Consider the following 13,120-nt stretch of genomic DNA (forward strand, 5'->3'; position numbering starts at 1 on the left):
TATGTCAAAAAAACAACTTAAAGTCTTGTCTAGCTGTTTACTGACATACAGTACAGGCCAAAAGTTTGGACACACCTTCTCCTCATTCAATGCGTTTCCTTTATTTTCATGACTATTTACATTGTAGATTGTCACTGAAGGCATCAAAACTATGAATGAACACATGTGGAGTTATGTACTTTAGCAAAAAAAGGTGAAATAACTGAAAACATGTTTTATATTCTAGTTTCTTCAATATAGCCACCCTTTGCTCTGATTACTGCTTTGCACACTCTTGGCATTCTCTCGATGAGCTTCAAGAGGTAGTCACCTGAAATGGTTTTCACTTCACAGGTGTGCTTGACCCTCATCGAGAGAATGGCAAGAGTGTGCAAAGCAGTAATCAGAGCAAAAGGTGGCTATTTTGAAGAAACTAGAATACAAAACATGTTTTCACTTATTTCACCTTTTTTTGTTAAGTACATAACTCCACATGTGTTCATTCATAGTTTTGATGCCTTCAGTGACAACCTACAATGTGAATAGTCATGAAAATAAAGAAAACACATTGAATGAGAAAGTGTGTCCAAACTTTTGGCCTGTACTGTGTATCATTCGTGTTTGAATAACTTTACTGCAAATGGATATCGGCGCCAAATATCGGTTATTGGCCTCCTTGAGTAGTAATAATCGGTATCGGGCCTAAAAAACATATTGGTGGATCTCTATAACTTACTCAGAAAGATTGGCCTCTTGTGTTGATGCTGCTCCTTCGTCTTTGTCCCCCTCCATCTTGTCCTCGCACTTTTCCGCTACCTCGTTTGCCGCCTGCTTGGTTTCTTCCTCCTCTAGTCCTACCATCGCTTCCTCTGGCTCACCTTCCGGTTTTTCCTCCTGGTTTAGCGTCTCGCTCGTCCGTCCCGCTCCGTCCTCTTCACTTTCCAGGGGCGCCTTTTTTTCCGGAGGCTCTTCCTTGTCCTTATCGTCTTCCCGCTGCGGACTGCGGTGTCTGCGCCTCTTGCGCAGGAAGGGGATGTTGTGCTGGGAGGGACGGCTGAGAAGGGACGCTTGCGCCGGGGACCAGGTCTTGGAGCTGACGGTCAGGATCCAAGGGTCGACGTGCTCCATGAGCACCCAGCGGGCGCTGCAACTGCCCACTTTTAAGACCTGGCCTTTTTCTTGCAAGTCCTGCACAAGCACAGCGGGAACATGCGTTTATTTCAGACATTTCAGCTGCAAACTTCTCCAGGTTTACCTCCAGGTACTGCTGCAGGCTCCTGCTGCGTCCAGACTGCGGCCGCCAGAGGTGAGAGTACACTTCAAACAAGTCCCGGTGGTCTGTTCCTTTGTCGCCTGCTTCATCCAGGCTCCTCCTCAGCTGAGCACACGCCTCCAGGTCCTGAGGGGTGTACCCTCTTTGCTGGACCAGATCGGCGTCACACTGGCTCACGCAGGAGGAGGCGCAGGCGGGATGGATGGAGCGGCTGAGGATGGATGGCAGCAGAGATGGGCCGCATTTAGAAAAGTCCAGGGGTGAGAGACCTAGAAAAAAAGGATACTTTTATTCCTAGCAACCTTTTTATCTCATACTCATACCAACTGTGTCCAGATCAGGGGTGTTCAGGGTGTCCAAACTAGCACGCGAGACGTCATGAGTTTAATAAAAAAATACTACCCACAGGGGTATTGCATTCATTTTAACAGTCTGACATACTTCTATTGTGTCACCATATAGTGGACACAGTGAGTCATTCCAATTAATGACCTTTAATTGTTCACTGACTGCAGGCACAAGCAGCATTTACTTATATGACTCAATGCAAACAACCTTCCCTAGTCATGGTGCAGCAAAAAAAATTAAATCCAACCAACACAAAATGTCGACAAACATGGTCACACATAACACAACCTGCTCACTAAACTTAAAACATAAAAAAAACAACAAAAAAAACATCGATGCGCCATTAAAAAAATTATATATCACACCCAGTTAAATCCATTACAAAGCATGATTGGAAGACTCTCCACACTTATCCATGCTTGGCGCATTTTAGCTGCATGATAATTCTGATTGGTTACAAAACTTTAAGAAGGTTTTCACGGAAGTAAACAAGGTTGAAGTCGAACTTTCACATACTCTTAATATGCAATTATATTAACTCTTAGTTATTTATATAAATCCATTATATTAATATGCCACATCAATATGGAATGCACTCCCAACAGGTGTAAAAGAAAGTGCATCTCTATCCTCTTTCAAAACCTCACTAATAGAACACCTCCAGGCAACTACAACCCTAGACTAACACCCTCCCCCTCCACATCCCACCTACCCAGATTGTAAATAATCAAATGTAAATAATCAAATGTATATACTTGTTCTTATGCTTTCTGAACTCACTATGTTCACTGCTCGCTGTACATATCCTACCAAGTCTGACCTACACTGTTTCAATGTCCGTTTTTCAGATAATATAATTGTTGATGACTGAAGTGCTCATATGAACCAAACCTAACCCTCCCGCCACAACCCCCTCCACATCCAACCCCCCGGATTGTAAATAATGTAAATAATTCAATGTATATACTCTGATGATTAACTTGTGTGATGACTGTATTATGCTGATAGTATATATTTGTACCATGAATTGATTAACGTGGACCCCGACTTAAACAAGTTGAAAAACTTATTCGGGTGTTACCATTTAGTGGTCAATTGTACGGAATATGTACTGTACTGTGCAATCTACTAATAAAAGTTTCAATCAATCAATATGTACACACTGGTGTGTCTTCTCCAAGCCAAAGAGAAGCTGCAAAGTCTCGGTGAAAGCACCGCATCCACAGAGGTAAAAAAGCTCCATTGAAGTTGTTTCATTCCAAGAAGGAACTTCAAAGTCGTCAAAAATTTGCGAAAACTCGTACAACACGTAATGTACAGAAAATATTTCCACAGGTCCTGACTCAGTCTTTTTCTCCTTTAGGGTATTTTGCTAATTTCTTCAATTTCCAAGCAAAAATAAGATCATTCGAGATCAAGATGCAACCAAAACATATACTACATACAGGCACGCCCACATTTCGTACCTAAAAGTGGGAATTTCAAAAAGTGCTGAAACTTGCTAGAAAAGAAGCCAAAAATCCAGACTGTGTCCATTTAGGGGGGAATTTTACCCTTTAATTTGACCTTTAACACTCACCATGGTCCGTCAGGATGCTGTGAGCGGGCGTGTTTCTCAGCTGCATGCTAATCAAACACGACTCTACCACGATGCTGTCGGTGGTGTTCAGGTTGCGCAGTTTGACTGGAACAATAAAAGCAGTGGAGTGACTATTATATCCATAACTATGCCAACATGGAGGGATCAACTGAAAGGAAATCAAAAAGGTACCGATGCCAGGAATGAAGTGTCCTTTCATCATCAGGTACTTTGTGTGTGACGCATGATGACTGTGCACTCCTATCTTCTTTTTGCCTTCACACTCCTCAGCTTCCTCGTCGTCCTCCTCTTCCTCCAGTGACACAAAACTGGAACCCAATGACCAGAGGGATCAGGAAATGCTTCTTTTTATTCAAATACATTTTCATAAGTCCATTCTACACAGTTACTAATGAATAGGTTAGCGATTTCCATATCATATCGTATTTTTGTACTCCTTTTGATTAAACCTTTTCTAATTATCCACACTACAAAATAATAGTATGTATTTATTCTTGCTAGTATAGTATAACATTGGTATCGGCCAATACTCAAGGCTCTAATACAGTGGTTCTTAACCTTGTTGGAGGTACCGAACCCCACCAGTTTCATATGCCCATTCACCGAACCCTTCTTTAGTGAAAAATAAAATGTTTTGTTTTTTTTCAAATTCAAGAAAAAGTTATATGTTTTTGGTAACACTTTAGTATGGGAAACATATTCTAAGTAACAAAGACTTCATTTAGAATTTTTTGGACACTAGGGGAACATATTCTAAGTAACAAAGACTTCATTTAGAGTTATTTGGTTAGGGTTAGGGCCAGGGTTAGAGGGTTAGGGTTATAATAAGGCCATGCCGAATAAGGCATTAGTAAGTACTTAATAATGACTAGTTAAGAGCCAATATGTTACTAATACAACCTATCTCTCCGACCTCCTTCAGCATTACTGCCCCACCCGATCCTTAAGATCAGCCGATCAGCTGCTGTTGACGGTCCCTGACACAAGGCTGAAGCTTAGAGGTGACAGAGCTTTCGCCGTTGCTGCTCCCAAGCTCTGGAACGACCTACCTCTGAGTGTTAGACAAGCCTCCTCTCTTCCTGTTTTTAAATCTCTCTTAAAAACATACTTTTATTCCATGGCTTTTAACACTGAGTGATATCCATCCTGCAATGGCGCCCCATAATACACCTGCTGTGAACCTGTTTTTATGTATTCTATTTTATTTATTTATTTTTTATCGTGTTCTGTTTGTGTTGTGTTGTGTTTGCTCGGTACTCGTTTTATCTTTTAACCTGCCCATTGTACAGCACTTTGGCTAGCCCTGTGGTAAATTTTAAATGTGCTTTATAAATAAAGTTGATTTGATTTGATTTGATTAATTTGCATGTTAATAAGCAACTAATTAATGGTGAATATGTTCCCCACACTAAAGTGTTACCATGTTTTTTACTAGTGCACAAAATGAACCGTGCATGAACATCACCTTGCTCAAAGAACAAAACCAACACAGTGCATAAACTCACAACAAATTACACACCTGCAAATCAGTCTGACTTCTGCTGTTGCCGTATCCGTAATACGCTGATAGGGAAAAGTTTTTATTTACACGATGAGTCGGGTGTGTCTTGACCTGCGCCGAACCCCTGAGCCCGACTCACTGAACCCCTAGGGTTCGATCGAAACCAGGGTTAAGAACCACTGCTCTAATATTAGTGTTGTATCAGAAGTGAAAAAGCAATATCGGGACTAGAATCCGTGGATATTATAAAAAAATCTAATAGTACCATCCATCCATCCATCCATCTTCTTCCGCTTATCTGAGGTCGGGTCGCGGGGGCAGCAGCCTAAGCAGGGAAGCCCAGACTTCCCTCTCCCCAGCCACTTCGTCCAGCTCTTCCTGTGGGACCCCGAGGCGTTCCCAGGCCAGCTGTGAGACATAGTCTTCCCAACGTGTCCTGGGTCTTCCCCGCGGCCTCCTACCGGTCGGACGTGCCCTAAACACCTCCCTAGGGAGGCGTTCGGGTGGCATCCTGACCAGATGCCCATGTGGAGGAGCAGCGGCTTTACTTTGAGCTCCCCCCGGATGGCAGAGCTTCTCACCCTATCTCTAAGGGAGAGCCCCGCCACCCGGCGGAGGAAACTCATTTCGGCCGCTTGTACCCGTGATCTTGTCCTTTCGGTCATGACCCAAAGCTCATGACCATAGGTGAGGATGGGAACGTAGATCGACCGGTAAATTGAGAGCTTTGCCTTCCGGCTCAGCTCCTTCTTCACCACAACGGATCGATACAGCGTCCGCATTACTGAAGACGCCGCACCGATCCGCCTGTCGATCTCACGATCCACTCTTCCCTCACTCGTGAACAAGACTCCGAGGTACTTGAATTCCTCCACTTGGGGCAAGATCTCCTCCCCAACCCGGAGATGGCACTCCACCCTTTTCCGGGCGAGAACCATGGTACACAGTTAAAAAATACACCCATTTACTAAGCCTGATGGGTAAAATCCAAAACACTCTCCACACTTTGATGACATGTTTGAACCATTTTAGTTGCTTGAGGGACACCAATAGAAAACGGAGGGATATTTATGATTGATTACAAAACTTTAAAGAGATTGTCAGGGAAGTAAACAAGGTAGGAATGGTTGATTAATCACAACATTAGCGCCGCATAAAACATTATGTCACTAATGGTCCAACATTTTCGAGAAAACAATGTTAAAAAACAACTTAAAGCCTTGTCCAGCTGTTTACTGACATAAAATATCTATGTTTAAATAACTTTGGCTGCAAATGAATATTGGTTATCGGCCTTCTTGACTGCTAATTGGTAACGGTATCGGAACACCCCTGTACATTTGCAATCATTTGCAACAAGATTCTTAATAAATGAATGCTATTTGTGAATCTTTAATAAATTAGTCATTGCTTACAACGACCCATTCAGACGCATCCTGACTAATCTCAGCCACTTCCGTTCCTAAGCTTCACCATGATGCTGCTGCAGGAGGGACGTACCTCTTGACGTCGCCGTCCACCATGTTGCTGTCCACCACCACCATTTGTTTAGGGATGGACAAGTGCACCGACAGCAATCCCAAGCTCATCAGCGAGAGCGAGGCCATGCAGGCGCCCCCGACAGAGTCTAGACGGAAGCGTAGCATTTCGGAAACGTCCTCCTTAATTGGCGGCGGATGCGCTTTGTCACTGTCCCCTTCGCCTTCGTCACTCTTCGCAGCCTGCTTCTGGGTTTGTTTCCTGGACGGTTCCGCCAATGCTTCCTCTCCGTTCACCGTCCTGGGTTCGGTCTCGAGATAGAACCATACGAAGGGCTTGTTGTCGCCTGCGCCTTTGTCGAGGAGGGTCCTCATGAAGCGGAATGAGTCGGTGCAAAGGGAATGAGGAAAACGCCAGGAAAACAACCTGTTGGGGAAACAAACGTGCAGGCAGATTAGCCACTGGTCCAGGCAGGCAGTCCTCTCCTTCCAAACTTCTGTATTGCGACATTTTGTGGTAACATACGCACTACCTTAAATAATCATTAGTTATGTGCGTGCGGTCTGGAAGAATACATAGTCGCGCGTTACTATACCGAGAAAGGACGTCACTTTTGTTAAAGTTAAAGTACCCATGATTGTCACAGTAACTTTTTTCTATGGCTGTCAAACAACTAATCTTTTGAAACAGATTAATCACACTTTTAAATTTGGATTAATCGTGATTAATCACAGTAAATTACTTACCTACATCATTTAAATTGACCTAAAAAACAGACTTCAATATTTTGACAATTTTATCGTCAGAATGTCGTATATAAAATGTTTTTGTATGTTTTACTTTAATGTATATAATTTATCAGCCCAAAACCTGCCAACACTTTTATCTAAAGTTCTGTCGTCTGTTTTTTTTTAAGCAAAATAACTTTTTTTGAAGCAAAACGATGTATGCGTATGCATTGACCTGATCACTGCCGTTAAGTTAAAGAAGCTCAAAATAAATAATGTACAATATAATTTTTTTTAAATTGCGTGATTAATCTGCAGATATACATGATCAAAGCAATAATCTTTTGTAATAATTCACATGAGTTAACTCGTTATTTTTGACAGAAACTGCTGTTCTAAATGTGTCCACTGGATGTTGCAATAGCAATTCTGTTAGGCAAGCAAATAGTATACGAAGTACACAAGTATACCAAGCAAGATGTACACGGTAAAGCGGGGCTGGTGCAAATTTAAAGAAAGTGAACAGTGGATATAAGAAATGACGTAGTTGATACATACACATACACGTTTTTATTTATGCATTATATCTCTTTTTTTGTTCATTCCTAGATGGGCTGTGACTTAAAGTTAAATTGCTTTGCAGATGCACTGAGATTCATTTTTGGTTAATTGTGTTCTTCATCGTGTTTTTGAAACTGCACCAATTTTTTCCTCAGAATTTTTAAACTAACATGAAGTGTTTTGTCAAGAGGAATATTTCTGATATGTACATTTTGAGGATGTACTTGTTCTATTTTGGGCCAAAGCAAAACAAAGAAAACAGTTTGAAGTTGTCTTTATTTTTAAGTTATTATGCCATGATTTTACCTGTCGGCAAGACATGACGATGGATGGATTTTTAAAAAATGCCTTCTAAATATTAAAAATGTTTTAATAAAAGTGCGCTTACAGCGGAGCCAATGAGAGCTCCACTATTTCGCCCATAAAATCCAATAAATAACCATTCAAAAAGCGCCAACATTACTCCATTTATATTTCCTGACTTGAATGTTAACCAAGTATTACTGATATGGTTATTATAAGGGCTAACGCAGACAAACTATTTATAGCGGCGCTGTGATCACTTCCTGTGTGTCTATGTTTACATCATCGAGTGGTCTGCTGCTTCCTTGCACCCTGTAAGTTTATTGTGGATCGTAAATCATGCCTCTCACCTGGACAGAAGAAGGCTCAGTAGGTATTCCGACAAGTTGGGAAACTTTGACAGCCATTTATGACCAGAAAATGGCCAGAACGACACAAAAATACTTTTGGTTCTCCCCCCACCCCTTTTCTTCTTGAGGATTATGAGACATTCTTCATCTAAATGGGAATATATGAACATCCTAGCAGTTGGCATCCTAATGACAGCAAACCTAATACAGTAAATTATGTTTTATTATGTTTGTTGGCTCTCATTTAGTGATGAAGAAAAAAAAAACAACAACTTTGTGATCCATGTTTGAAATTAATGCTCTGTGTATGCATAAAATGATAAAAACACGTAAATATTAATATTACCGTATTTTCCGCACTATAAGGCGCACCTAAAAACCTCAAATTTTCTCAAAAGCTGACAGTGCGCCTTATAATCCGGTGCACCTTATGTATGGACCAATATTTAGCCACAACAGGTCTCGCAACTTTTTCCCTCGGGGAAAATGAAGTCGGCGGCTGCTTACCGTAGAAGAAGAAGCCCCGTAGTTGCGAGACCTAAACTTTATGTAAAGACTCAAAAATGGCTCCTATTAAGAGACACGCTTATGACGCAGAGTTTAAACTCAAGGCGATCAGTCACGTAGTAGAACACGGGAATAGAGCAGCAGCGAGAGAATTTAACATTAACGAATCAATGGTGCGGAAGTGGAGGAAGCAACATGATGACCTGCGCCAGGTAAAGAAGACTAAACCGAGTTTCCGAGGGAACAAAGCGAGATGGCTACAGTTGGAGGACAAACTCGAACAGTGGGTTGTTGAACAGAGAGCAGCAAGTAGAAGTGTCAGTACAATCACTATTTGTTTTGTTGACATTCCCTTTAGCGCAGCTCCATCTAATGGATGCATAACGTAACCCCAGCCTCTACTGTAGGGTCTATTCTATGCGCCTTATAATGCGGTGCGCCTTATATATGAACAAAGTTTTAAAATAGGCCATTCATTGAAGGTGCGCCTTATAATCCGGTGCGCCTTATGGTGCGGAAAATACGGTAAATGTTATTATAAATGTGCCTGTTACAACATAATGTATACAAAACCTCAATGGAGATTTTTGGATGTTTTTTTAAGGGCTTTGTATACGGAATTGCGCGGCTCCTATAAGCTCCATTGTAGGCAGACTTTTGATCGCATTTATTTAATATTTAGAATGCAAAAACCCCCAAAACATCCGTCGTCATGTCTTTCATAATGATTGTGAACTATAGGCAAAATTCCCCCAAAAAATGCAGTTCCCCTTTAAGGGCTGCACTCACTTCTCCCACAATTGTAGCTGTTTATTACCTCTCCAATTATCTGACTGTGTGATGGCGTGCCGCTTCGTGAAAGTGAGCGCAATTACAGCAATGTAGGCCATCATTATGACATCTTACCTGTAATAGGACTGGGAGAGTTGGAAGGACATAGGCAGGATAGGCATCACACGGTTCTTCCGGGGCTCCATCTTCGGAAAGACGCGTCGGCGGTTGACGAGACTGCGCTTCCGGCACTGGATGAAAACTTGGCCCAGCAGCTCCTGTTGGTACTTACTGTAAACGTGGAACGTCTGCGAGACGAGAGGCGACGTTGAGCAAGGTACAACATTCAAGAAACGACGGATTGGGACAGTTGTACCTGGAAGGATCGGGAAGACTTCATCTGATGGTTGGTCATGGCCAGTGTGCTCTGGATTAGATTGTGTAATCCGATGGCATGAATGTCCGTTGTGCTGCAACGGATAAAACACAACATTCATTCTAATAAGGGGAAGAAAAACTAACATCACGTGATTAAATCCATACCAGCTCAATGTGTCTTTGCAGGGAACCTGCTTCCCAGCGTGTATCACAGATACTTTAAACCTGCAAAATACAATACAGCAAAGATGTAATATCATGACTGATCAATACAAATAGGAGCAGGAACTTGGATGAAATACAATCAGGTTGACAGAAATATGATCAGTTTTGTTTCATTTAGGCACTTAGGCTGTGTGTAAGGGACCAGCATGCACCTGGATGGGCAAAGTTTTTAGCAGAATGGGAGGGGCACATGATTTGTTTGGTGCTTGCTTGTTTTGAATAAATAAAAAATGGACTTTGTTTTGGACATTATTTTTTCCCCATCCCTGTACACTACAACCCAATGAAGAAGTGACTCTTTTGATTGTCTTTCAGGGGAAAGTTTGATTTGAAAAAAAATCTGTTTTGTGTATTTGCTGAACACAGCAGCAACAGAACCAATGTTGTAATAGCGGTAAGGAGCAAAGTGCTCAGTCAGCCTTAATAGCGTTGATGAGTTGATTGTAAACAACCGTGTGACAAGTGTAACACGCATGACTGTCACAATAAAAGCTGAGTAGCATTGAAAACATTTTAAAGCGCATGCATAAGCACATAATGCTGGATGCTACCAACTTTGAAGGAAATCGGATAATCATGTTGGCTTTGAAGCACTGACTTAAAATGAATGCCACGATGAAAATGCAGCGCTCTGATTGGCCGAAAGCTTTCAACTCCACCTATGTGCTGATTATGTTGGCTCAGAGTCTGAACAGGAAATTCAAACCGGTGAAATGCAACAAAATGTTTCTGAAGATCAGTAAAGTGAAGTACTCAAGGATAGTACGAAAAAAAGCGTACATGTCGTAAAAAAATATATATCCAGAGGGGTTTCTACAGCCACGGATGGTAATGCCAATGCTTTTGTGACCCTTTGGTAATCACAGACAGTAGCATGCTTTTGTAGACACACTAGTGATGGACAATTATTACAAAAATAACAATCATGATTATTTTGATTAATATTGAAATCACGTTTAATAATAACACGATCATTTGAAAACATGAGTATTCATTCCAACCCCAAATCTCTACTTTATATATAATCTAAAAGAACAACTGGATATAAATTAGTAAAGAAAAAACCCCCAGTAACAATACATTTAAGTAACATTTTGAAACATTTAAATTCAGTTTTTCTTTTTAGACTTTTTTTTAAAGTCCGGTTTTGACCTTTTACACTTATTTTACCCCCGAAGAGTGTGCTTTTTGTGTCATATATAACATTCAATAAAATATGTTATTTAAATGCAAAAACTCGCCCAAAACATCTTTGGATAATTTTGATTAGTATTTTAAGTCAAAGCATAATAATTGTGTAAATACATCAATGTATGTTTTGAGTACATTATGTTTGTATAATGTAATTTTTTTGAAACCTTTATTTTGTTAGAGCAGTCAGATCAGATTTTGGGCACAATACTGTTATTGTAAAGGGAGGAAGTGCGCTGCTGTGACGACTTTAGCTGTTCAAAAAAAAAAAAGAGCCTCTCATGTTGTGACTGCTGTTCCTTTCATTGATGATGTCGTTGACAACAACACATGCAGGTGAGATGTGTAGTGGGTGTATGGATTGTTCTTGCTAGCTTTAGTTTCCTAGTTTAGTCGCCGTTTTGTTGTTTAGTACAGGACAGGGTGGTCGAGGGGCGGTCCTGGTTCACATTATTTTCCCAAACAAATGTTCCTTCTCCTCACAAGCCGTAAGACTCTTGAACGCATCATAATTAAATTATCCCCTCAACTCCCCCCAAAATGGATTAACTCGCTGGAATAAAAAAGACAATATAACATACATCCATAAACGTGGTCGCATGCGAAAAAGTGCAATATATTTATCTGTACAGTAATCTATTTATTTATTTATATTTATTTATTTATTTTATATATATATTTATATATTATTTATATATATATATATATATTTATTTATATATGCACCTAATTGCTTTTTTATACTGCACTACCATGAGCTTATGTAACGAAATTTCGTTCTTATCTGTGCTGTAAAGTTCAAATTTGAATGACAATAAAAAGGAAGTCTAAGTCTAATGACAGACAGCATTCCACTCACATCTCCAGGATATTCAGCCATTAACAGTGGATTCCGTTTTACTGGCCAATTCTGTGGTTCCGTCCGCGGTTATGTGAATGTAGAAATCATATGTTAGAATAATTTTATCTAAGTTATCACAAAAACGTTGTGTTTCAATGATTCCCAGCGAGAAGCAAAAATATTTCTTTGAACCTACCAAGAAGGCTTGTAAAACTCCACTGTGTAGGATGGAAAACAACATGAAGGGGTTTCTGTTTTCTTTCATGTATTGTAATCAACAGAAATATATTGTTTTAACCCAAGGACTACAAAGCAGAGAGAAAGCAGGATCTGCCCAAGTTCCAGACGACATCTTTTTGAACCTCCTTTTTCAACTGTTTTACGAACCTCTTTTTCAACTGTTTTACGAACCTCTTTTTCAACTTTTTTACAAACCTCTTTTTGAATTATTTTTTGCGAACCTCTTTTTGAACTCTTTTACGACCTCTTTTTTGAACCCACCTTTTCTGTGAACTGTTTACGACCCTCATCCCTTAGAAACAGCTGTGGCCTTGTGGTCAGGGAAGGTCCAAATAAAAGAAGGAGGCGTGCAATCTTTTGGCAGAGCGTGCTGAGACACTGTACAATAGTACAGACCAGATGTTTCTCCTCAAATTGAGCCAAATTTAACTCTGTCTCTGTTTAATTCTTTGCTTCTTGTCTTGTTTAATAGATGTCATCAGTGTTTGAACCTGACAATATGCCTTACTTTTTTTGTTGAGTTTATATATTATTGAATAAGCATACTAGCGCTGTGTCAAATAAAAAGCAGCAACCATGGTGAGATCCAAACTTCAAGTAGACGTGGTCTTTTTTCACTTATTCGCTCACTTATCCGTTTCATCGTCACAATCTCAGGAATTTGCATGCAGACTGCATGATCCATTGATCATCTTTTTCAATTATAATATTTGTATGATCGTGAGCAGCCCATATCAAAATCGTGATTAAAATTCGATTGATTGTCCAGCCCGACCACGCACCCAGAGACTGTGCGGTTAATTGAGGTGTTAATTGGCCCATTTATGGTCAAGTAAAGCAGCCTA

At 40.5% G+C, this 13,120-nt stretch overlaps 1 protein-coding gene across 1 annotated transcript in view; it reads right to left on the reverse strand.

Annotated features, from left to right (window-relative positions):
- The window catches only part of LOC133621789 (general transcription factor 3C polypeptide 1), a 50,361-nt gene that overhangs the window by 1,134 nt on the left and 36,107 nt on the right, over positions 1-13,120 (reverse strand). Inside the window, exons 32-39 of the mRNA XM_061984150.1 lie at positions 9,944-10,003; positions 9,777-9,870; positions 9,536-9,708; positions 6,202-6,606; positions 3,372-3,508; positions 3,180-3,284; positions 1,235-1,521; positions 716-1,167 (exon numbers count right to left, since the gene is read on the reverse strand). Coding sequence (XP_061840134.1) covers positions 716-1,167; positions 1,235-1,521; positions 3,180-3,284; positions 3,372-3,508; positions 6,202-6,606; positions 9,536-9,708; positions 9,777-9,870; positions 9,944-10,003 — 1,713 coding nt within the window. The remainder of the gene's footprint in view (positions 1-715; positions 1,168-1,234; positions 1,522-3,179; positions 3,285-3,371; positions 3,509-6,201; positions 6,607-9,535; positions 9,709-9,776; positions 9,871-9,943; positions 10,004-13,120) is intronic.

This window comes from Nerophis lumbriciformis, linkage group LG25 (genome assembly GCF_033978685.3).
Source record: "Nerophis lumbriciformis linkage group LG25, RoL_Nlum_v2.1, whole genome shotgun sequence".
Lineage (NCBI taxonomy): Eukaryota > Metazoa > Chordata > Actinopteri > Syngnathiformes > Syngnathidae > Nerophis > Nerophis lumbriciformis.